Source organism: Triticum dicoccoides, chromosome 5B (assembly GCF_002162155.2).
Source record: "Triticum dicoccoides isolate Atlit2015 ecotype Zavitan chromosome 5B, WEW_v2.0, whole genome shotgun sequence".
NCBI lineage: Eukaryota > Viridiplantae > Streptophyta > Magnoliopsida > Poales > Poaceae > Triticum > Triticum dicoccoides.
Genome location: NC_041389.1, coordinates 134,462,011 through 134,487,499, shown reverse-complemented (window position 1 = coordinate 134,487,499; position 25,489 = coordinate 134,462,011). Strand labels below are relative to the sequence as shown.

Genomic DNA, 25,489 nt, shown 5'->3' with positions numbered 1-25,489 from the left:
ATAAATACAGGGACTATGGATGTTTTGGCTAGTTCAGATGGTGAGTTTCACGTTAAACTCCATATTCGAAACAAGGCTGACAACTTCACATGGACCCTCGTCGCCGTGTATGGGGCAGCCCAGGATGAGTTCAAGGCAGATTTTCTCCACGAATTGGTTAATCTGGCGAAAGATAATCCCTATCCCATTCTTATAGGTGGGGATTTCAATTTGCTTCGATTTCCAAATGAGAAAAGTCGTGTAGGTTTGATAATCATTGGCCTTTCCTTTTCAACGCTGTCATCGACAACTTAGATCTGCGAGAGGTTTCCATGATTGGAAGACAATTCACTTGGATGAACAATCTTCCGGAACCAACATATGAGAAACTTGATCGCGTTTTAGTGAATACCGACTGGGAATCTAAATTTCCTATGGTGTCTGTTCGTGCTATACCTCGTATCAAGGCTATATCAGACCACACACCCATTCTCCTGACTACTGGTTTGCCACGACCACAACATAGACGCAAGTTCAAGTTCGAACTTGGGTGGTTGCTTCGGGATGGCTTCCATGACATGGTCAAGTAGGTGTGGGAGAAATTGATAGCCGGGCCTACCCCAATCCACAGATGAAATAACAGAATGCGTGCATTACGTAAATTCCTTGGTGGTTGGGCTAGGCATACGGTTGGTATCCTCAAAATGGAGAAGCTTCGTCTTTCATCTATCATTGATGAATTAGAAGCTTTGGCAGATGTTAGACCTCTATCTGAGTATGAAATCAAGATCAAGAATCATTTGAATGCACAGATAGCTAACATGTTACATGAAGAGGAATTCAAATGGTACCAACATTCCAACTCTCAGTTTATCCTTCGGTCTGGGGTCGTTGGCCCGGCCCATGACTAACACGCCGACGTGGCTAGCACCCCCGTCCAGGGCACCGTCACCCGACCCATGGTGGGCCTGGCCCCACACATTTATAATCAGGTTGTGTCAGCACGTGGCTTGCCTAGGGCCGTGCCGACACGAGGTTGGGCACGAGTGCCAGCACGGCACGACCGATTTAGTTTTTTATTTTATACAACCCAATAGGCTTAATATAGGTCCAAAACATCCCAATAGGCTAAATTCTACGTGGGTTGGCATGCCGGCCCGTGTAACATAGGGGTCGTGCCTGGGCCATGGAGGGTAGCATGCGTGCCGGCCCGGCATGACCCGTGTACTTGTCGTGTTTGGCTGAGCCATGACGTGTCGCCCGTATAACCCAGGTTGAGCCGTATCGGGCTGGTCCATTTGGTCAAGTCTGTTATGTTGGGTGTGCTTCTCCAGGGCCTACCACATGACATTTTGTGGTATTATATTGTGGGCCTTCTTCAGGTCAATTAACACCATATTAAATGAAAGTTTTATTCTGATCCCGAGCTCAAATACTCCCCGAGGAACAGTAAAGTTGAAAAAATAGTAAACAATTCTAAATATTCTAAAAGAATTTGTGGTGAACCTTCACAAATATTTTGTATGATTGTAAAATTTTAGAAAGAAATTGACATTCGTGGAAGGTGTGGCAAAAAAATCAGGACTCCAAGATGTTTCCAAAACTAGCATTTTTGAAACACTGATTTTTTTTGCCACGACTTCCACAAATATCATTTGGTGCTGAATTTTGCAAGTATACAAAACATCTGTTAAAGCTTACAAAAAAAAGTTTTTCTTTTACTATTTATTTTATTTTATTGTTCACCTAGGAGCATTTGATCTCGAGAGCAGTCGCATATTGAAGTTCTTCTTTTCCTCTATCTTTTCATAAGTTATGTGAAGTTCTTCTTTTCCTCTACCTTTTCATAAGTTGTTGTATTAGGCATAAAACCAAACTGAGCACGCTTGTCATTCTTCTCAAACGGTGCTCAATGTTTATTTTTCAAAGCTTCTTTGTATGGCTCATCAGTTTAATTTCACGTTATTGATATACTTCGCCTCTATTCTTTGGGCATCTTATTTAGACGAAAAATAATGTTGAAAAACTGAGTTAGCCGTACTATCACTATGTCTTCAAGACCTCCCCACACCTCAACGGGGATAGAGTCTAGGACCATCGTCTTCCCCCATTTTATCCTTGAGACAACATAATTTGTCATAAAAAAATCGATTTGCCATGGTTAAATTCTTTAGCATTTCCTTCTTTTGGTTGCAAGGGTCAACGTTGGATTTTAAACGGGACAAAATTGGTTTATTGCAATTAGTCTCAGCAGAATCAGAATTCATGAGCAAGTCCAAGAATAAAACCATCGAATATGATAAGGTTTCAAAGATGCTGGCGAGTCAACCATAAAACGCAAGCAGAATATCTGCAAATTAGATACTAAACTGCAACTGTTCATTTGTAGGGGCCGAAAAAATAGATGACAACCCTCAAATTGACTGAATACTGATGAAAGGTGTGTCAACGCACCAGCTGCTGGGGAGCACCAGCTTCAGAGAATAGCAAAAACACAAAGAACAGCAAATCTGGATGCACGAGGCTGCTATGACCATCATCCAGAATACCATGGAGCACCAGCAATGGAGTCCAAAGCATATCACCTTTTCGACATCACATTGTAATAACTCAACCAGAAAAAATCTAGGACGGAGTCCCCGGACTTTGAACTACATCCATTACATCACATATGTACTGGCACCATGACCAGCTAGCTCCCTAACACTCTTGTGACAAGGTAAGGTAAAACAGGATTATCACCATGACTAGTTATAACTCTTTTTTTTCTTTCACCACTCCCCCCTGCCTGACCTACTTGATATACTGCGACATCCACTTGAACCCTTCGCCATAGCCCATCTTGCGGACGATGCTGCACATGAAGACCTCCAGGGGGCGGACATTGGACTCGCTGAGGCTCACCTTGCCCTTGCCAGTCGTGAAGTTGCTAAGACCCATGCGGTAGCGGAGCTCTTCCTCTGAGGCCGCATAGGGGATGTCGATCTTGTTGCCCAGGATCAGGAAGGGGACGGTGGCCAGCGAATCGTCTGAGAGGAGGGCGTCGAGCTCCTTCTTGGATTCGGCAAACCTCTCTTTGTCATAGGCGTCCACGAGGTACACCACTGCATCAACCTGACCACAAGACAATCAGAAGATGGCACCAAACAGATGAAATCCAGGATCGTTGCCGCGCCCAGTACTCAGAATGACAGAAAAGTACAATACTAAGTCAAAACAACATCATCAGGAATAACAGAGACCGCCATGCATGCAGACAACATGAGTATATGCATAATGCACCAAAATCTATGATTAAGCAGTTAAGCCTTCTTGGCCGCAAGATGCAAATTCAAGAGTTTGGTGCTACAGTATTAAAAAACAATTTCATGAGAAAATAAATCCTTATTATTCCGGGAGTTCCTGATGATATTCCTGCTAAAGTCTTTGCCAGCCAGGTTGATTGCTGAGTTTATATGATACTCCCTTTGTAAACTAATGTAAGAGCGTTCAGATCACTACTTTAGTAATCTAAACGCTCTTATATTAGTTTACGGAGGGAGCACTATAATCTAATGTATCCATTTGCTGTTTCAACTATGAACTTATTCTACCCCAAGCCGTTCTTATCTCCCTCCTAGTAATTGCACCCCTATCCAAGTGTCCATTGTAACACCAATTTAACCCTTCTGGATCTGGTCCCTTTGCCAGCACCAGAGATATTCCTATGTCCCCCTTTGTTCCACCAAACCTAATATTTCATGGTTTGGCAAATTTAGTTATACAGAATCTCGGAGCCCGATTGTATCCTCAAACTGATCCTGCTGCACACTCTACAGAATTAATGTAAATATTTATGCTAACATTTCATCATCTGGGACTAGATCACTTAAGACTCTCAGAGTTCGATTGTGTCACCAAATTGATCCTGCTGCAAAGCTGATGAATATAACTCTTTCACTATGGTCATACACCGCTTAATCCAACATGCCAAAATGACTAGCTACCTCGTAATATTGTACGAAACCATTTTGGGGTAGAAGCAACATCTAAGGTAGATAAGAACAAAAGTCACAACAGCATTTATGCTAATATACATTCAAAAGGGGTAAAAGGAAAACCCCTGGTATTCCAATAGATTATTGTGCACAGACTAAATTGAAAGCATATTCCCTACTTTACGTAAGCAACTAGATTGCCACATTGCACATATATCACTGGTGTTATATCATGGATCTTGATAGCTACATAATGGTGGGAGTGGGACAGCATATAGGAGTACTGGAGTCAGCTACTTGTGGTTCAAAATGCACTAACCCCACCGGTCAACAACTTGATAAATATTTCTCAACGCACAGCTGGTGTTACATGTGGGGACAAAAGTTAGGACATATTCTAGTGCATCAGTGCCAACTACTACTATCCATTGATAATGACATTTAATAGAAGTTTTGTCATACTGTATCTATAATCTGTATTTCATATGGAAAGAAAAACATATCAAACAACAGCACAATATTTCTAGAAACTACTCCCTCCGTCCGGAAATACTTGTCATCAAAATGGATAAAAGGGGATGTATTTAGACGTATTTTAGTTCTAGATACATCTCTTTTGATCCATTTTGATGACAAGTATTTCCGGACGGAGGGAGTACACCACAGGAGAAGAAATGCATTAAACAGATATAACAGCACCAAATAACTCATGTATAGTAAAGAGAGTGATAAGATAGAGGAAGATGAGACCTTGGCATAGTAATCCTTCCACACACGGCGAGCAATCTGATGGCCTCCTAAATCAAATGCCTTGAACTTGATCTTCCCGATGCTCAGCTCTTCAGAAGTTGGATACTGTGTAGGCTGATGCTGAACCAACCTCTGCCAGAAGGAACACAAACCCAAGTAAGATTTTATTCAGCCAACAGGAGCACAAACATGTGATTTGGCATGCGCTTTTTATGTTGAACTTGATTATGTCCAGCTTCTGAGCATAATCGTCATGAGTAACTTAAAAGACTGATTACCAAACCAAGTCGGATAGTAAAAAGATCCTCCCTTTATCGATTAAGTGTGCAAACTTACTGAATTTAAAATAAAATCTAAACTCTCTAAACAAGCATTTGCAGCAGATCTAACTTGCATGCCCCGGAATTACATGGTAGCTAGTACCCAGGACGGCTGGTCCTTTTCTAAGAAAAAAAGCATGGTAGCATTGAAGAAATCAACATGCAATCTTTTTACGCACGGATTACTGGAAGAAGCAAAATTTAGAAGGTGCTATATGGGAGTTTTCCAGATCTGGCAAGCAATCCAGTGCTCAAAGAAAGAAACGCAGCTCAGCTACCAAAATGAAATCTGTCCACTACTATCCTCGACAGGAAACAAAGACTCAGGGTGCTAATCCACCAACTACTTCCAAAATTGGGAACCCCTTTTACCACATACGATCGAAGCTACCCGAATCTAAAGAATATGGATTTATTTTTTTGCAACGCACCGTGAAAATTCCACGGTTCGTTTGAAAATGGTCTATAAAGAAAATCCCCAAGAACTCTCGACGCTAAGATGAACATCTACTGGCACAGATGTCTCCAAATCTAAAATCCGAATAGAATCAAAATACTTCAATTTAAAAATACAGATACTGTGCGTGAACATATATTTTAGGGGAAGGGATCAATCAATTATTCCTAAAACCACACGGATCATCCCGATCCAAGAACCATCACAATTCCTCCAAACCTCGTCAAACTACCAAACCTTATTGCACAAAAAACGACTTATCCATCAGATAAGGAACATAAGTACTCCCTCCGTTCCAAAATAGATGAACCAACTTTGTATTAACTTTAGTACAAAGTTGGGTCATCTATTTTGGAACGGAGGGAGTAATAAGGAAAGGGCGGAAGTTTTTTCCCGACCTCGTCCTTGAGCATGTGGAGGAGCGTGGTCTTGCCGGCGTTGTCGAGGCCGAGGAAGAGGATCTTGGCCTCCTTCTGCCACAGTCCCAGCGACGCGAGCACCCCGTAGAACCAGTCCACAAGGAACATCTTCGGTCGCCGGCCGCCGTCGGTGGCCTCCCTCTCTGTCGCCGGAGCCGGAGGGGGGCGCCTGTTAACGGATCTCGACGCGCACCTGCAGAAGGAAGGGATCGACTGGTGACGTGGCGGCCACCGCGCCGCTGAGACGGGGATTAATAGGAGGAGATGCGCTAGAATGACACCTGGGACAGCGCGGTGTGGGGCCCGGGGCTCAGAGGAGTAGGTGGGAGTTGGGTGGTTTGGAGAAAGACCGTGGGCCAGCAACTCGCGGATTCCTTTTGTTTCTAGCAAGAAAGCACCCAGGTTTTTCTTTTCGGATTTCATGTGAAAAATGTAACCCTTGGGTCCAAAGTTACACCATGTATTTTCTGAAGTTTGAATTGATTTTTCTTCAAAGATAATTGATATTTTAGTCCTTTGTCTGTGCGTTGCAAGGGGTACAAATATTCTACTATTTTAGCCCGTGATTTACCGGTTCATATTAATGTGATTGGGTAAATAAATGCTTACCAAATCCTGCCCATTATTTACCTGCCCATATTTTAGGATTTTATTTTGTAGTCACTTATTGTCTTACCAAAGAAAACATAAGCTTATTTGGTAAGTCAATAAAGATGGTCAATTAAGGCGGGTTTCAAGGAATGATATGCTTATAGTGAAAAAAGGAAGGTTGAATGAAGCACTCCGTCTAACAGGAAAAGGAAGGCTATTCTTTTTAAAAATAGTATATATAGAGGTAAGGAGTGAAATCTCTACTATTTATTTATCTCTACTATTTAAAAAAAAGTAGTGTTCTTTTTCCTACCACAGGACCACGTTCTGCCCGTCCTTCATCCGCCCCCATCGCTATCCCTCCCGCACGATGAAAAAAACGCTCTCGTTCGACCTCCCGCATACCCGCACGATGAAAAATCAACCTTCATGCTTCCCCTTCTCTCGATCTCTCCTTAGATCCAGATTGCGACCCCTTTCCCATCCTTCCATCACCTGACGGCGGCCGACGGGCTGCCGCCACCACCACCCCGCTCGCTCGCCGCCACCATCGTCATCAATCCCGGCCAGGGTGCCACCGCCGCTGTCGCCACCAACCCTAGCCATGGCGCCGCCGCTACCATCTTTCCCCTACAAAGCCATTCATCTTGCCTGGAGGTGCGTGCTGACAATTATGGGGAAGGGAAGATGTACACTAGGTGCAGGGAGAAGACCAGAGTCTTTTGGGATGACAATATTTGAGAGGCGCGACGCTGCTGCTCCGGGGTTGTTAATGCTGATCTCTACGAAAGAGATATTGGAATGTGTTTTATCATATGCACATCCGCATAACAACATACGTTGTTCCCTTTGTCATCGGTATGTTACTTGCCCGAGATTTGATCGTCGGTATCCAATACCTAGTTTAATCTCGTTACCGGCAAGTCTCTTTACTCGTTCTGTAATACATCATCTCACAACTAACTCATTAGTTGTAATGCTTGCAAGGCTTAAGTGATGTGTAATACCGAGAGGGCCCAGAGATACCTCTCCGACAATCGGAGTGACAAAACCTAATCTCGAAATACGCCAACCCAACATGTACCTTCGGAGACACCTGTAGTACTCCTTTATAATCACCCAGTTACGTTGTGACGTTTGGTAGCACCCAAAGTGTTCCTCCGGTAAACGGGAGTTGCATAATCTCATAGTTACAGGAACATGTATAAGTCATGAAGAAAGCAATAGCAACATACTAAACGATCGAGTGCTAAGCTAACGGAATGGGTCATGTCAATCACATCATTCTCCTAATGATGTGATCCAGTTAATCAAATGACAACTCATGTCTATGGTTAGGAAACATAACCATCTTCGATTAACGAGCTAGTCAAGTAGAGGCATACTAGTGACACTCTGTTTGTCTATGTATTCACACATGTATTATGTTTCCGGTTAATACAATTCTAGCATGAATAATAAACATTTATCATGATATAAGGAAATAAATAATAACTTTATTATTGCCTCTAGGGCATATTTCCTTCAGTCTCCCACTTGCACTAGAGTCAATAATCTAGTTCACATCGCCATGTGATTTAACATCAATAGTTCACATCTATATGTGGTTAACACCCATAGTTCACATCGACATGTGACCAACACCCAAAGGGTTTACTAGAGTTAATAATCTAGTTCACATCGCTATGTGATTAACACCCAAAGAGTACTAAGGTGTGATCATGTTTTGCTTGTGAGATAATTTTAGTCAACGGGTCTGTCACATTCAGAGCCGTAAGTATTTTGCAAATTTCTATGTCTACAATGCTCTGCACGGAGCTACTCTAGCTAATTGCTCCCACTTTCAATATGTATCCAGATTGAGACTCAGAGTCATCTAGATTAGTGTTAAAACTTGCATCGACGTAACCCTTTACGACGAACCTTTTTTTACTTCCATAATCGAGAAACATATCCTTATTCCATTAAGGATAATTTTGACTGCTGTCCATTGATCTACTCCTAGATCACTATTGCACTCCCTTGCCAAGCTTAGTGGTAGGGTATGCAATAGATCTGGTACACAGCATGACATACTTTATAGAACCTATGGCTGATGCATAGGGAATGACTTTCATTCTCTTTCAATCTTCTGCCGTGGTCGGGTTTTGAGTCTTACTCAATCTTACACCTTGTAACACATGCAAGAACTCTTTCTTTGACTGTTCCATTTTGAACTACTTTAAAATCTTGTCAAGGTATGTATTCATTGAAAAACTTATCAAGCGTCTTGATCTATCTCTATAGATCTTGATGCTCAATATGTAAGCAGCTTCACCGAGGTCTTTCTTTGAAAAAACTCCTTTCAAACACTCCTTTGTGCTTTGTAGAATAATTCTACATTATTTCCGATCAACAATATGTCATACATATACTTATCAGAAATGCTGTAGTGCTCCCACTCACTTTCTTGTAAATACAGGCTTCACTGCAAGTCTGTATTAAAACTATATGCTCTGATCAACTTATCAAAGCGTATATTCCAACTCCGAGATGCTTGTACCAGTCCATTGATGGATCGCTGGAGCTTGCACATTTTGTTAGCACCTTTCGGATCGACAAAACCTTTTGGTTGCATCATATACAACTCTTCTTTAAAAAATCCATTAAGGAATGCAGTTTTGACATCCATTTGCCAGATTTCATAAAATGTGGCAATTGCTAACATGATTCAGACAGACTTAAGCATAGATACGAGTGAAAAACTCTCATCGTAGTCAACACCTTGAACTTGTCGAAAACCTTTTGCGACAATTCTAGCTTTGTAGATAGTAACACTATCAGCGTCCGTCTTCCTCTTGAAGATCCATTTAATCTCAATGTCTCGTCGATCATTGGGCAAGTCAATCAAAGTCCATACTTTGTTTTCATACATGGATCTTATCTCAGATCTCATGGCCTCAAGCCATTTCGCGGAATCTGGGCTCACCATCGCTTCTTCATAGTTCATAGGTTCATCATGATCTAGTAGCATGACTTCCAGAACAGGATTGCCGTACCACTCTGGTGCGGATCTTACTCTGGTTTACCTACGAGATTCGGTAGTAACTTGATCTGAAGTTACATGATCATCATCATTAACTTCCTCACTAATTGGTGTAGTAGTCACAGGAACAGATTTCTGTGATGAACTACTTTCCAATAAGAGAGAAGGTACAATTACTTATCAAGTTCTACTTTCCTTCCACTCACTTCTTTCGAGAGAAACTCCTTCTCTAGAAAGGATCCATTCTTAGCAACGAATGTCTTGCCTTCGGATCTGTGATAGAAGGTGTACCCAACTTTCTCCTTTGGGTATCCTATGAAGACACATTTCTCTGATTTGGGTTTGAGCTTATCAGGATGAAACTTTTTCACATAAGCATCGCAACCCCAAACTTTAAGAAACGACAACTTTGGTTTCTTGCCAAACCACAGTTCATATTGTGTCGTTTCAACGGACTTAGGTGGTGCCCCTTTTTAACGTGAATGCAGCTGTCTTTAATGCATGACCCCAAAACGATAGTGGTAAATCAGTAAGAAACATCATAGATTGTACAATATCCAATAAAGTACGGTTATGACGTTCGGACACACCATTATGCTGTGGTGTTCCGGGTGGCGTGAGTTGCGAAACTATTCCGTATTGTTTCAAATGTAGACCAAACTCGTAACTCAAATATTCTCCTCCACGATCAGATCGTAGAAATTTTATTTTCTTGTTACGATGATTTTCAACTTCACTCTGAAATTCTTTGAACTTTTCAAACGTTTCAGACTTATGTTTCATTAAGTAGATATACCCATATCTGCTCAAATCATCTGTGAAGGTCAGAAAATAATGATACTTGCCGCGAGCCTCAACACTCATCGGATCGCATACATCAGTATGTATTATTTCCAATAAGTCAGTTGCTCGCTCTATTGTTCCGGAGAACGGAGTCTTTAGTCATCTTGCCCATAAGGCATGGTTCGCAAGCATCAAGTGATTCATAATCAAGTGATTCCAAAATCCCATCAGCATGGAGTTTCTTCATGCGCTTTACACCAATATGACCTAAACTGCAGTGCCACAAATAAGTTGCACTATCATTATTAACTTTGCATCTTTTGGTTTCAATATTATGAATATGTGTATCACTACGATCGAGATCCAACGAATCATTTTCATTGGGTGTGTAACCATATAAGGTTTTATTCATGTAAACAGAACAACAATTTATTCTCTTACTTAAATGAATAACCGTATTGCAATAAACATGATCAAATCATATTCATGCTCAACACAAACACCAAATAACACTTATTTAGTTTCAACACTAATCCCGAAAGTATAGGGAGTGTGCGATGATGATCATATCAATCTTGGAACTACTTCCAACACACATCATCACCTCGCCTTTTTACTATTTTCTGTTTATTCTGCAACTCCCATTTCGAGTTACTACTCTTAGCAACTGAACCAGTATCGAAATGCCGAGGGGTTGCTATAAACACTAGTAAAGTACACATCAATAACATGTATATCCAATATACCTTTGTTCACTTTTGCCATCCTTCTTATCTGCCAAATACTTGGGGCAGTTCCACTTCCAGTGACTAGTCCCTTTGCAGTAGAAGCACTTAGTCTCAGGCTTAGAACCAGACTTGGGCTTCTTCACTTGAGCAGCAACTTGCTTGCCGTTCTTCTTGAAGTTCCACTTCTTCCCTTTGCCCTTTTCTTGAAACTAGTGGTCTTGTCAACCATCAACACTTGATGTTTTTCTTGATTTCTACCTTCATCGATTTCAGCATCACGAAGAGCTTGGGAATCGTTTTCGTCATCCCTTGCATACTATAGTTCATCACGAAGTTCTACTAACTTGGTGATGGTGACTAGAGAATTCTGTCAATCACTATCTTATCTGGAAGATTAACTCCCACTTGATTCAAGCGATTGTAGTACCCAGACAATCTGAGCACATGCTCACTAGTTGAGCGATTCTCCTCCATCTTTTAGCTATAGAACTTGTTGAAGACTTCATATCTCTCAACTCGGGTATTTGCTTGAAATATTAACTTCAACTCCTGGAACATCTCATATGGTCCATGACGTTCAAAAACGTCTTTGAAGTCCCGATTCTAAGCCGTTAAGCATGGTGCACTAAACTATCAAATAGTCATCATATTGAGCTAGCCAAACGTTCATAACGTCTGCATCTGCTCCTGCAATAGGTTTGTCACCTAGCGGTGCATCAAGGACATAATTCTTCTGCACAGCAATGAGGATAAACCTCAGATCACAGATCCAATCCTCATCATTGCTACTAACATTTTTCAACACAATTTTCTCTAGGAACATATAAGCATATGAAAGCAACAACGCAAGCTATTGATCTACAACATAATTTGCAAAATACTACTAGGACTAAGTTCATGATAAATTTAAGTTCAATTAATCATATTACTTAAGAAATCCCACTTAGAAAGACATCCCTCTAATCCTCTAAGTGATCACGTGATCCAAATCAACTAAACCATAACCGATCATCACGTGAAATGGAGTAGCTTTCAATGGTGAACATCATTATGTTGATCATATCTACTATATGATTCACGCTCGACCTTTCGGTCTCCGTGTTTCGAGGCCATATCTGCATATGCTAGGCTCGTCAAGTTTAACCTGAGTATTCCGCGTGTGCAAAACTGGCTTGCACCCGTTGTAGATGGACGTAGAGCTTATCACACCCGATCATCACGTGGTGTCTGGGCACGACGAACTTTGGCAACGGTGCATACTCAGGGAGAACACTTCTTGATAATTAGTGAGAGATCATCTTATAATGCTACCGTCAAACAAAACAGAATAAGATATATAACAGATAAACATCATATGCAATCAAAATATGTGACATGATATGGCCATGATCATCTTGCGCCTTTGATCTCCATATCCAAAGTACTGTCATGATCTCTATTGTCACCGGCACGACACCATGATCTTCATCATCTTGATCTATATCAATGTGTCGTCACATGGTCGTCTCGCCAACTATTGCTCTTGCAACTATTGCTATCGCATAGCGATAAAGTAAAGCAATTATTTGGCACTTGCATCTTATGCAACAAAGAGACAACCATAGAGCTTCTGCCAGTTGCCGATAACTTCAACAAAACATGATCATCTCATACAACAACTTATATCTCATCACGTCTTGACCATATCACATCACAACATGCCCTGCAAAAACAAGTTAGACGTCCTCTATTTTGTTGTTGCAAGTTTTATGTGGCTGCTACGGGCTGAGCAAGAACCGTTCTTACCTACGCATCAAAACCACAATGATAGTTCGTCAAGTTGGTGCTATTTTAACCTTCTCAAGGACCGGGCGTAGCCACATTCGGTTCAACTAAAGTTGGAGAAACTGACACCCGCTAGTCACCTGTGTGCAAAGCACGGTGGTAAAACCAGTCTCGCGTAAGCGTACGCGTAATGTCGGTCCGGGCCGCTTCATCCAACAATACCGCCGAACCAAAGTATGACATGCTGGTAAGCAGTATGACTTGTATCGCCCACAACTCACTTGTGTTCTACTTGTGCATATAACATCAACGCATAAAACCTGGCTCGGATGCCACTGTTGTGGAACGTACTAATTTCAAAATTTTCCTACGCACACGCAAGATCATGGTGATGGCATAGCAACGAGAGGGGAGAGTGTTGTCTACATACCCTCGTAGACCATAAGCGGAAGCGTTAGCACAACGCGGTTGATGTAGTCATACGTCTTCACGATCCGACCGATCCAAGTACCGAACGTACGGCACCTTCGAGTTCTAGCACACGTTCAGCTCGATGATGTCCCTCGAACTCCGATCCAGCCGAGTGTCGAGGGAGAGTTCCGTCAGCACGACGGCGTGGTGACGATCTTGATGTTCTACCATCGCAGGGCTTCGCCTAAGCACCGCTACGATATTATCGAGGTGGACTATGGTGGAGGGGGGCACCGCACACGGCTAAGAGATCCAAGGGTCAATTGTTGTGTCTTTGGTGCTAGCCCTGCCCCTCTATTTATATGTTGAGCCCCGGGGTCGAAACTTGGAGCAAAAGCCTCCTCAAAGTCGGTTTTGCCCGAAAGGCAAGAGTCCCACTCGGACTCCAGGACCAAACGCCACAATCCTTGGCGTCTGGCCCAGACGCCATGGGCCTCGGCGTCTGGCCCAGGGCCAGACGCCAGGGTCTCCGGCGTTTGGCCCCCTGGCCTCCGCAAAACTCCTTTTGCACCGACCTAAAGCCTCATGGGCTTGACCCCTTGGCCTAACCATATCATCCAATATATGAATCTTTACGTCTCGACCATTTCGAGACTCCTCGTCATGTCCCCGATCTCATCCGGGACTCCGAACTCCTTCGGTACATCAAAACATGTAAACTCATAATATAACTGTCATCGAAACCTTAAGCGTACGGACCCTACGGGTTCGAGAACAATGTAGACATGACCTAGAACTTGTTTCCGGTCAATAACCAATAGCGGGACCTGGATGCCCATATTGACTCCCACATATTCTACGAAGATCTTTATCGGTCAAACCACATAACAACATACGTTGTTCCCTTTGTCATCGGTATGTTACTTGCCCGAGATTTGATCGTCGGTATCCAATACCTAGTTCAATCTCGTTACCGGCAAGTCTCTTTACTCGTTCCGTAATACATCATCTCACAACTAACTCATTAGTTGTAATGCTTTCAAGGCTTAAGTGATGTGTATTACCGAGAGGGCCCAGAGATACCTCTCCGACAATCGGAGTGACAAAACCTAATCTCAAAATACGCCAACCCAACATGTACCTTTGGAGACACCTGTAGTACTCCTTTATAATCACCCAGTTACGTTGTGACGTTTGCTAGCACCCAAAGTGTTCCTCCGGTAAACGGGAGTTGCATAATCTCATAGTTACAGGAACATGTATAAGTCATGAAGAAAGCAATAGCAACATACTAAACGATCGAGTGCTAAGCTAACGGAATGGGTCATGTCAATCACATCATTCTCCTAATGATGTGATCCAGTTAATCAAATGACAACTCATGTCTATGGTTAGGAAACATAACCATCTTCGATTAACGAGCTAGTCAAGTAGAGGCATACTAGTGACACTCTGTTTGTCTATGTATTCACACATGTATTATGTTTCCGGTTAATACAATTCTAGCATGAATAATAAACATTTATCATGATATAAGGAAATAAATAATAACTTTATTATTGCCTCTAGGGCATATTTCCTTCACAATCCAGTAGGAGACAACGCACAAGTCACCGAATACCTGCACAAACAATCAACAACTTGCACCCAACACGACAAAGGGGTTGTCAATCCCTTCATGGTCACTTGCAAAAGTGAGATCTGATAGAGATAGATAAACGGTAAAGTAAATATTTTTGGTATTTTTGGTTTATAGATCAGAAAGTAGAATATTGCAAAATAATAGATCGGAAACTAGTAAGATGTAAAAGACACTCAATAAAATGGAAAGGAGACCCGGGGGCCATAGGTTTCACTAGTGGCTTCTCTCAAGATAGCAAATATTACGGTGGGTGAAAAAATTACTGCGGAGCAATTGATAGAAAAGCACAAAGTTATGACGATATCTAAGGCAATGATCATGAACATAGGCATCATGTCCGTGTCAAGTAGACCGAAACGATTCTACATCTACTACTATTAGTCCACACATCAACCGACTCTTTCCTGCATCTAGAGTATTAAGTTCATAAAGAACAGAGTTATGCATTAAGTAAGATGACATGATGCAGAGGAATTAACTCAAGCAATATGATGAAAACCCCATCTTTTTATCCTCGATGGCAACAATACAATATGTGCCTTGCTGCCCCTACTGTCACTAGGAAAGGGCACCACAAGATTGAATCCAAAGCTAAGCACTTCTCTCATTGCAAGAAAGATCAATCTAGTAGGCCAAACTAAACCGATAATTCTGAGACTTGCAAAGATATTAAATCATGCATATAAGAATTCAGAGAAGAACCAAATAATATTCATAGATAATCTGATTATAAATCTACAACTCATCGGATCTCGGCATACACACTGGAAAAACATATTACATCGAATAGATCTCTAGGAACATCGAGGAGAACATGGTATTGAGAATCAAAGAGAGAGAAGAAGCCATCTAGCTACTAGCTATGGACCCATAGGTCTGTGGTAAACTACTCACGCTTCATCAGAGAGGCAATGGAGTTGATGTAGAAGCCCTCGGTGATCAAATCCCCCTCCGGTAGGACGCCGGAAAAGGCCCTAGATGGGATCTCATGGGTACAGAAGGTTGCGGCGGTAGAAAAGTGGTTTCGTGGCTCTCCTAGATGTTTTTAGGGTATAAGGGTATATATAGGCGAAGGAGCTAGGTCAGGAGACCCCCGAGGGGCCCATGAGGTAGGGAGCGCGGCCTACCCCCTGGGTGCGCCCTCCTGCCTCTTGGCCGCCTTGCTGCGTCTCTGACTTCATCGCCAAGTCTTCTGGTTTCCTTCTGGTCCAAGAAAGATCATCACGAAAGTTTCATTCCCTTTGGACTCCGTTTGGTATTCCTTCTCCGCAAAACTCTAAAATGGGCAAAAAAAATACAGAAACTGGCAATGGGTTCTCGGTTAATAGGTTAGTCCCAAAAATAATATAAAATAGCATATAAATTCTTATTAAACATCCAGACAGATAATATAATAGCATGGAACAATCAAAAATTATATATACGTTGGAGACGTATCAAGCATCCCCAAGCTTAATTCCTGCTCGTCCTCGAGTAGGCAAATGATAAAAACAGAATTTTTGATGTGGAATGCTACCTAACATATTTATCCATGTAATTTCTTTTATTGTGGCATGAATGTTCATATCCGAAAGATTCAAAACAAAAGTTTAATATTGACATAAAAACAATAATACTTCAAGCATACTAACAAAGCAATCATGTCTTCTCAAAATAACATGGCCAAAGAGAGTTATCCCTACAAAATCATATAGTCTGGCTATGCTCTATCTTCATCACACAAAATATTTAGATCATGCACAACCCCGGTTTCAGCCAAGCAATTGTTTCATACTTTAGTATTCTCAAACTTTTTCAACTTTCACGCAATACATGAGCGTGAGCCATGGACATAGCACTATGGTGGAATAGAATATGGTGGTTGTGGAGAAGAAAAAAAGGAGAAGATAGTCTCACATCTACTAGGCGTATCAACGGGCTATGGAGAATGCCCATCAATAGATATCAAAGTGAGTGAGTAGGGATTGCCATCCAACGGATGCACTATAGCTATAAGTGTATAAAAGCTCAAAAACAAACTAAGTGGGTGTGCCTCCAACTTGCTTGCTCACGAAGTCCTAGGGCAATTCTAGGAAGCCCATCACTATAATATACAAGCCAAGCTCTATAATGAAAAATTCCCACTAGTATATGAAAGTGACAAAATAGGAGACTCTCTATCATGAAGATCATGGTGCTACTTTGAAGCAGAAGTGTGGAAAAAGGATAGTAACATTGTCCCTTCTCTCTTTTTCCCTCATTATTTGGGCCTTCTCCCCCTTTTTTACGACCTCTTTTTTTCCTGTGCAGAGTCTCATCCCGACTTGTGGGGAAATCATAGTCTCCATCATCCTTTCCTCACATGGGACAATGCTCTAATAATGAAGATAATCACACTTTTATTTACTTAAAACTCAAGAATTACAACTCAATACTTAGAACAAAATATGATTCTATGTGAATGCCTCCGGTGGTATACCGGTATGCGCAATGATTCAAGAGTGACATGTATGAAAGAATTATGAACGGTGGCTTTTCCACAAATACAATGTCAACTACATGATCATGCAAAGCAATATGACAATGATGGAGCGTGTCATAATAAACGGAATAGTGGAAATTTGCATGGCAATTATCTCGGAATGACTATGGAAATGCCATAATAGGTAGGTATGGCGGCTGTTTTGAGGAAGGTAAAGGTGGGTGTATGGTACCGGCGAAAGTTGCACGATACTAGAGAGGCTAGCAATGGTGGAAGGCTGAGAGTACGTATAATCCATGTACTAAACATTAGTCATAAAGAACTCACATACTTATTGCAAAAATCTATTAGTCATCGAAACGAAGTACTATGCGCATGCTCCTAGGGGAAGGGTTGGTAGGAGTTAACCATCGCACGATCCCGACCTCCACACAAAGGAAGACAATAAAAAATAAATCATGCTCCAACTTCATCACCTAACGGTTCACCATACATGCATGCTATAGGAATCACAAACTTTAACACAAGTATCTCTCAAATTCACAACTACTCCACTAGCATAACTCTAATATCACCATCTTCATATCTAAAAACAATAATAAAGAATCAAACTTCTCATAGTATTCAATGCACTTTATATGAAAGTTTTTATTATATCCATCTTGGATGCCCATCACATTAGGACTAGTTTTATAACCCAAACAAATTACCATGCTGTTCTAAAAGACTCTCAAAATAATATAAGTGAAGCATGAGAATTCAACAATTTCTATAAAATAAAGCCACCGCCGTGCTCTAAAAATATATAAGTGAAGTACTAGAGCAATAGTGCCTAGCTCAAAAGATATAAGTGAAGCACATAGAGTATTCTAATAAATCACGATTCATGCGTGTCTCTCACAAAAGGTGTGTACAGCAAGGATGATTGTGGTAAACTAAAAAGCAAAGACTCAAATCATACAAGATGCTCCAAGCAAAACACATATCATGTGGTGAATAAAAATATAGCCTCAAGTAAAGTTACCGATAGACGAAGACGAAAGAGGGGATGCCTTCCGGGGCATCCCCAAGCTCAGGCTTTTGGTTGTACTTTAATATTACCTTGATGTGCCTTGGGCATCCCCAAGCTTAGGCTCTTGCCACTCCTTATTCCATAGTCCATCAAATCCTTACCCAAAACTTGAAAACTTCATAACACAAAACTCAACAGAAAATCTCATGAGCTCCATTAGTATAAGAAAATAAATCACCACTTTAAGGTCTTGAAAACTCATTCTTTATTTATATTGGTGTAGTACCTATTGTATTTCAACTTTTCCATGGTTCATACCCCCCGATACTACCCATAGATTCATCAAATAAGCAAACAACACGCGAAAAACAGAATCTGTCAAAACAGAACAGTCTGTAATAATCTGTAACTCTCGGATACTTATGTAACTCCAAAAATACATCCAAATTAGGAAATCCTGATCAATTTGTGTACCAATCCATAGCAAAAACAATCAGATCAAAAGCACGTTTCTGTGAATTTTGAAAACTAATTTACTAAGCGCAAAAGTTTCTGATTTTCCACAGGATCAACACAACTATCACCGTAAGCTATCCTAAAGGTTTAACTTGGCACAAACACTAATTAAAACATAAAAGCACATATAATCAGAGTCTAGATGAATTATTTATTACTAAATAGGAACAAAAAGTGAAAAATAAAATAAAATTGGGTTGCCTCCCAACAAGCGCTATCGTTTAACGCCCTTAGCTAGGCATAAAAACACGAATAGATCTAGGTATTGCCATCTTTGGTATACAATCCATAAGTGGCTCTCATAATATATTCATAGGGAAATTTAATTTTCTTCCTAGGAAAGTGTTTCATGCCTTTCCTTAACAGAAATTGGAATCTAATGTTTCCTTCTTTCATATCAATAAGTGCATCAATCATTCTAAGGAAAGGTCTACCAAGAATAATAGGATATGTAGGATTGCAATCTATATCAAGAACAATGAAATCTACGGGCACATAATTCCTATTTGCAACAATAAGAACATCATTAATCCTTCCCATAGGTTTCTTAATAGTGGAATCCGCAAGATGCAAATTTAAAGAACAATCATCAAATTCACGGAAACCTAACATATCACACAAAGTTTTTGGAATAGTGGAAACACTAGCACCCAAATCACACAAAGCATAACATTCATAATCTTTAATCTTAATCTTAATAGTAGGTTCCCACTCATCATAAAGTTTTCTAGGGATAGAAACTTCTAATTCAAGCTTTTCTTCAAAAGACTGCATCATAGCATCAACGATATGTTTAGTAAAAGCTTTGTTTTGATTATAAGCATGAGGAGAATTTAACACGGATTGCAACAAGGAAATACAGTCTATTAAAGAACAATTATCATAATTAAATTCCTTGAAATCCAAAAGAGTGGGTTCATTTCTACTTAAAGTCTTGACCTCTCCAATCCCACTTTTATCAATTTTTGCATCTAGATCTAAAAACTCTGAATCATTGGGATGCCTTTTGGCTAAAGTTGACTCATCTCCAGTCCCATCTTTATCAAGATTCACATCAATCACTTTTAGATCTTCAACATTATTATCATGAAAACTAGAAGAACACACTTTTACAAACCGATCCTTTTTTGCACGCATCTTAGCGGTTCTTTCTTTGCACTCATCAATGGAAATTCTCATGGATTTGAGAGACTCATTGATATCATGCTTAGGTGGGATAGATCTAAGTTTCAAAGAGTCAACATCAAGAGAAATTCTATCCATGTTCCTAACAAAATCATCAATCTTGAGAAATTTTTCTTCAATCAAAGCATTGAAATTCTTTTGCAAACTCATAAATTCTTTAACACTATTATCAAAATCAGAGGGCATATTATTAAAATTTCCATAAGAAATACTGTAGGAATTACCATAATTATTAGAGGAATTACTAGGAGATGGCCTAGGATTAAAATTGCCTCTATACGTGTTGTTACCAAAATTGTTCCTACCAACAAAATTCACATCCATAGATCATTATTATTCTCAATCAGAGTGGACAAAGGCATATCATTAGGATCAGAAGAAACACTTTTATTAGCAAATAATTTCATAAGTTCATCCATCTTTCCACTCAAAACATTAATCTCTTCAATCACATGAACTTTTTTACTAGTGGTCTTTCGGTGTGCCATTGAGAATAATTAGCCATAATATTATCTAGGAGCTTAGTAGCCTATCCTAAAGTGATTTCCATAAAAGTGCCTCCCGCGGCCGAATCTAAAAGATTTCTAGAAGAAAAATTCAATCCGGCATAATTTTTTTGTATAATCATCCACAAATTCAAACCATGTGTAGGGCAATTACATATCATCAATTTCATCCTCTCCCAAGATTGTGCAACATGATCATGATCAAGTTTCTTAAAATTCATATATTGTTCCTAAGGGAGATGATCTTAGCGGGAGGAAAATACTTAGAGATGAAAGCATCTTTACACTTGTTCCGCGAACCAATACTATTTGTAGGCAAAGTTGAAAACCAAGTTTTAGCACGATCTCTATGCGAAAATGAAAATAGCTTCAATTTAACAATATCATTATCCACATCTTTATTCTTTTGCATATCGCACAAATCAATGAAATTGTTTAGATGGGATGCGGCATCTTCACTAGGAAGGCCAGAAAATTGATCTTTCATAACAAGATTCAACAAAGCGGCATTAATTTCACAATATTCAGCATTAGTAGTGGGAGCAATCGGAATGCTAATAAAATCATTGTTGTTGGTATTGGAAAAGTCACACAATTTGATATTATCTTGGGCCATCGTGACAAAGCAAGCAATCCAACACACAAGCACACAAGAAGCAAGCGAAAAGAGACGAACAGAAGAGGGACGAAGAAAAGGCAAAGGTTTTCGAAAATCATTTTAGAAGTGGGGGAGAGGAAAATGAGAGGCGAATGACGAATAATGTAATGCAAGAGAGAAGAGTTTATGATGGGTACTTGGTATGGCTCGACTTGACGTAGATCTCCCTAGCAATGGAACTAGAAATCCTTCTTGCTACCTCTTGAGCTTGTGTTGATTTTTCCCTTGAAGAGGAAAGGGTGATGCAGTAAAGTATCATAAGTATTTCCCTCAGTTTGAGAACTAAGGTATCAATCCAGTAGGAGACAACGCACAAGTCACCGAATACCTGCACAAACAATCAACAACTTGCACCCAACGCGATAAAGGGGTTGTGAATCCCTTCACCGTCACTTGCAAAAGTGAGATCTGATAGAGATAGATAAACGGTAAAGTAAATATTTTTGCTATTTTTGGTTTATAGATCGGAAAGTAAAAGATTGCAAAATAGTAGATCGGAAACTAGTAAGATGTAAAAGAGACTCAATATAATGGAAAAGAGACCCAGGGGCCATAGGTTTCACTAGTGTCTTCTCTCAAGATAGCAAATATTACGGCGGGTGAACAAATTACTGTCGAGCAATTGATAGAAAAGCACAAAGTTATGATGATATCTAAGGCAATGATCATGAACATAGGCATCACGTCCGTGTCAAGTAGACCGAAACGATTCTGCATCTACTACTATTACTCCACACATCGACCGACTCCTGCCTGCATCTAGAGTATTAAGTTCATAGAGAACAGAGTAACGCATTAAGTAAGATGACATGATGTAGAGGAATTAACTCAAGCAATATGATGAAAACCCCATCTTTTTATCCTCGATGGCAACAATACAATACGTGCCTTGCTGCCCCTAATGTCACTGGGAAAGGGCACCGCAAGATTGAACCCAAAGCTAAGCACTTCTCCCATTGCAAGAAAGATCAATCTAGTAGGCCAAACTAAACAAGTAATTCGAAGAGACTTGCAAAGATATTAAATCATGCATATAAGAATTCAGAGAAGAACCAAATAATATTCATAGATGATCTGATCATAAATCCACAATTCATCGAATCTCGGCAAACACACCGCAAATGTATATTACATCGAATAGATCTCCAAGAACATCAAGGAGAACATGGTATTGAGAATCAAAGAGAGATAAGAAGCCATCTAGCTACTAGCTATGGACCCATAGGTCTGTGGTGAACTACTCACGCTTCATCGGAGAGCCAATGGTGTTGATGTAGAAGCCCTCCATGATCGAATCCCCCTCCAGCAGGACGCCGGAAAAGGCCCCTAGATGGGATCTCACGTGTACAGAAGGTTGCGGCGGTGGAAAAGTGGTTTTGTGGCTCTCCTGGATGTTTTTAGGGTATATATAGGCAAAGGAGCTAGGTTAGGAGACTGCCAAGGGGCCCATGAGGTAGGGCGGCGCGCCCTCCTGCCTCGTGGCCGCCTCGCTGCATCTCTGACTTCATCTCCAAGTCTTCCGGTTTCCTTCTGGTCCAAGAAAGATCATTGCGAAAGTTTCATTCTGTTTGGTATTCCTTTTCTGCAAAACTCTAAAATAGACAAAAAACAGAAACTGGCACTGGGCTCTCGGTTAATAGGTTAGTCCCAAAAATAATATGAAATAGCATATAAATGCCTATTAAACATCCAAAACAGATAATATAATAGCATGGAACAATCAAAAATTATAGATATGTTGGAGACGTATCAGACGACGAGAAGGGTGGGGTCTGTGGTGGAAGGGGGGATACTTGAACATTGGGATGTCCCTGCTGCTACAGCTCCAATGCAACTCCAGTCTCTTCAGCTTCACGTTTGGTCTTCACATGTGCATCATTCTCGTATGTTTCATCTTGGATAATTAACTGACCATTCCATTCACATTTTTGATCACGAGGATGCCACCATTCTTATGTGGAATAGGAATTTTCTACTTTGGTATTTTCATTTGTGTGGATTTCAATTGGCCTATTGATAAATCTGTACATGGTGTTGTCATGGTGGGAGAGGAGACAACTCGGAACAGGATGCCAAGGAGATAAATCATATTTCCTTATATGTTAAAGTAATATGCATCTTGCATTCCTGCTATTGTATTGTCGCACGACATTATCAGTGGTGGCAGGGGTCTGGCCGCCGCACCTATCAGTTGGGGAAACCGTACCTAGGGTCCTGGGAAGGATCCTCGAGTGGGGCAGCGCCCACTGCTGCCATGTCTCCGGTGTTGGCGTTGCATGCGTTGGGTTGGATACATTATGCCCTTTTCAAAAATTAGTGACTAGTCCTGATTGAAAGGGCATAATGTATATTTATTGTATAAGTGGTGGTGATAGCTTGAGCACGAGGAATGGCTTTGACATTGAATAACTAGATCAAACTATATTTAGAATTATTGATTAGCTTAACAAAATTCCCCGGCGAGGAGTTAGACGCATAGTGAGGATATGGTAAAAACAACTATGCTTCTGGCTGGACTACGTGAATGTAAGTTTTTGGCTAACTTCAGTTTGGAGGTCTAGGAGATGCGTGGCGAGTGCACGAAGCAGCTGTCGTGAGCGTATCTACATCCGGATGAAACAAAGTGGTTTTCTTAAAATATGTATGCCCATGTCGCAACGCATGGGCAATTACCAAGTTCCACATAAAAGCCTTATGATTCACTAAATGTCTACATTGATGGCTTGCGCACCATTCACAAAAGCCTCGATAGCGGTTTCATCAGCGATGTTGGTTAGTGTGTTCTTCTTCTTGAGCCCTCGTGCGATGTAGTCATAGACGGATTCCTTGCCCCCTTGTATGATGTCATGGAGGTCGATGTCGTTGCCTGGTCGTTGGTATGTCCCTTTAAAGTTATCGAGGAAGTCATACTCAAAATCAGCCCAGGTGTGGATGGAGTTAGGTGGGAGGCCGTCCAGCCAGGAGCTATAATTTTTTATTGTTCCATGCTATTATATTATCAATATTGGATGTTTTATATACATTGACAAGCAACTTTATATCATTTTTGGGACTAATTAACCTATTAACTTAGTGCCCAGTGCTAGTTGCTGTTTTTTGCTTGTTTTTTACATTGCAGAATATCAGTACCAAACAAAGTCCAAATGCAACAAAACTTTTTGAAGATTTTTTTCTGGTGATAAGAGACCCTGGAAGCTTCTGCAGGCCACAAGAAGATGAAAGTGGGGCCCACTAGGTGCCAGGGTGTGCCAGGGGACTCCGGCGCGCCCTGGTGGGTAGTGGGGCCCACAGGCATCGTTTTGACCTACCACTGCCTCTATAAATACTCCCAAAACCCTCACGGGAGTCCACGAAATACTTTTTGCACCGCCGAAAGTTCCAGAACCACGAGATCCAATCTAGAGTCCGTTTCCGGCACTCTGCCGGAGGGGGAAACAATCACGGAGGGGTTCTTCATCACCCTTGCTACCCCTCCGATGATGCGTGAGTATTTTACCACAGACCTATGAGTCCATGGTTAGTATCTAGATGTTTTCTTCTCTCCTTTTGATCTTCATATAATGTTCTTCTCGATGTTCTTGGAGATCTATTTGATGTAATGACTTTTTGCGGCGTGTTTGTTGGGATCCGATGAATTGTGAGTTTATGATCAGATCTATCTATGAATATTATTTGAGTTTTCTCTGACTCTTTTATGCATGATTGTTATAGCCTTGTATTTCTTCTCCGATTTATTGGTTTGGTTTGGCCAACTAGGTTGATTTATCTTGCCATGGGAAGATGTGCTTTGTGATGGGTTCGATCTTGCGGTGCCCAATCTCAGTGACAGAAAGAGACATGACACACATGTATCGTTGCTATTAAGGGTAACAAGATGGGGTTTATTCATACATGAGTTTATCTGGTCTACATCATGTCATCTTGCTTAAAGCATTACTTCATTTTTCCATGAACTTAATACACTAGATGCATGCTGGATAGCGGTCGATGTTTAGAGTAATAGTAGTAGATATAGGCAGGAGTCGGTCTACTAATCTTGGACATGATGCCTATATACATGATCATTGCCTTGGATACCACCATAATTATTTGCTTTTCTGTCAATTGTCCAACAATAATTTGTTTACCCGCCGTATGCTATTTTTTTCGAGAGAAGCCTCTAGTGAAAATTATGGCCCTCGGGTCTATTATCTATCATATATTTGTTGTGAATACAGTAATTTCAAAAAAATTCCTACGACCACGCAAGATCTATCTAGGTGATGCATAGCAACGAGAGGGGAGAGTGTGTCCACGTACCCTCGT

The 25,489-nt window shown here is 40.8% G+C and overlaps 1 protein-coding gene across 1 annotated transcript; it reads right to left on the bottom strand.

Annotated features, from left to right (window-relative positions):
• Window positions 1-2,544: 2,544 nt before the first annotated feature.
• On the bottom strand, window positions 2,545-6,136 carry LOC119307823 (GTP-binding protein SAR1A-like). Its single transcript, XM_037583913.1, has 3 exons — window positions 5,882-6,136; window positions 4,707-4,838; window positions 2,545-3,093 (listed from the first exon to the last, which is right to left on the bottom strand). Exons 1-3 carry the CDS (start codon window positions 6,008-6,010, stop codon window positions 2,773-2,775), a joined length of 582 nt encoding a protein of 193 aa, XP_037439810.1. The 5' UTR covers window positions 6,011-6,136; the 3' UTR covers window positions 2,545-2,772.
• Window positions 6,137-25,489: the final 19,353 nt, after the last annotated feature.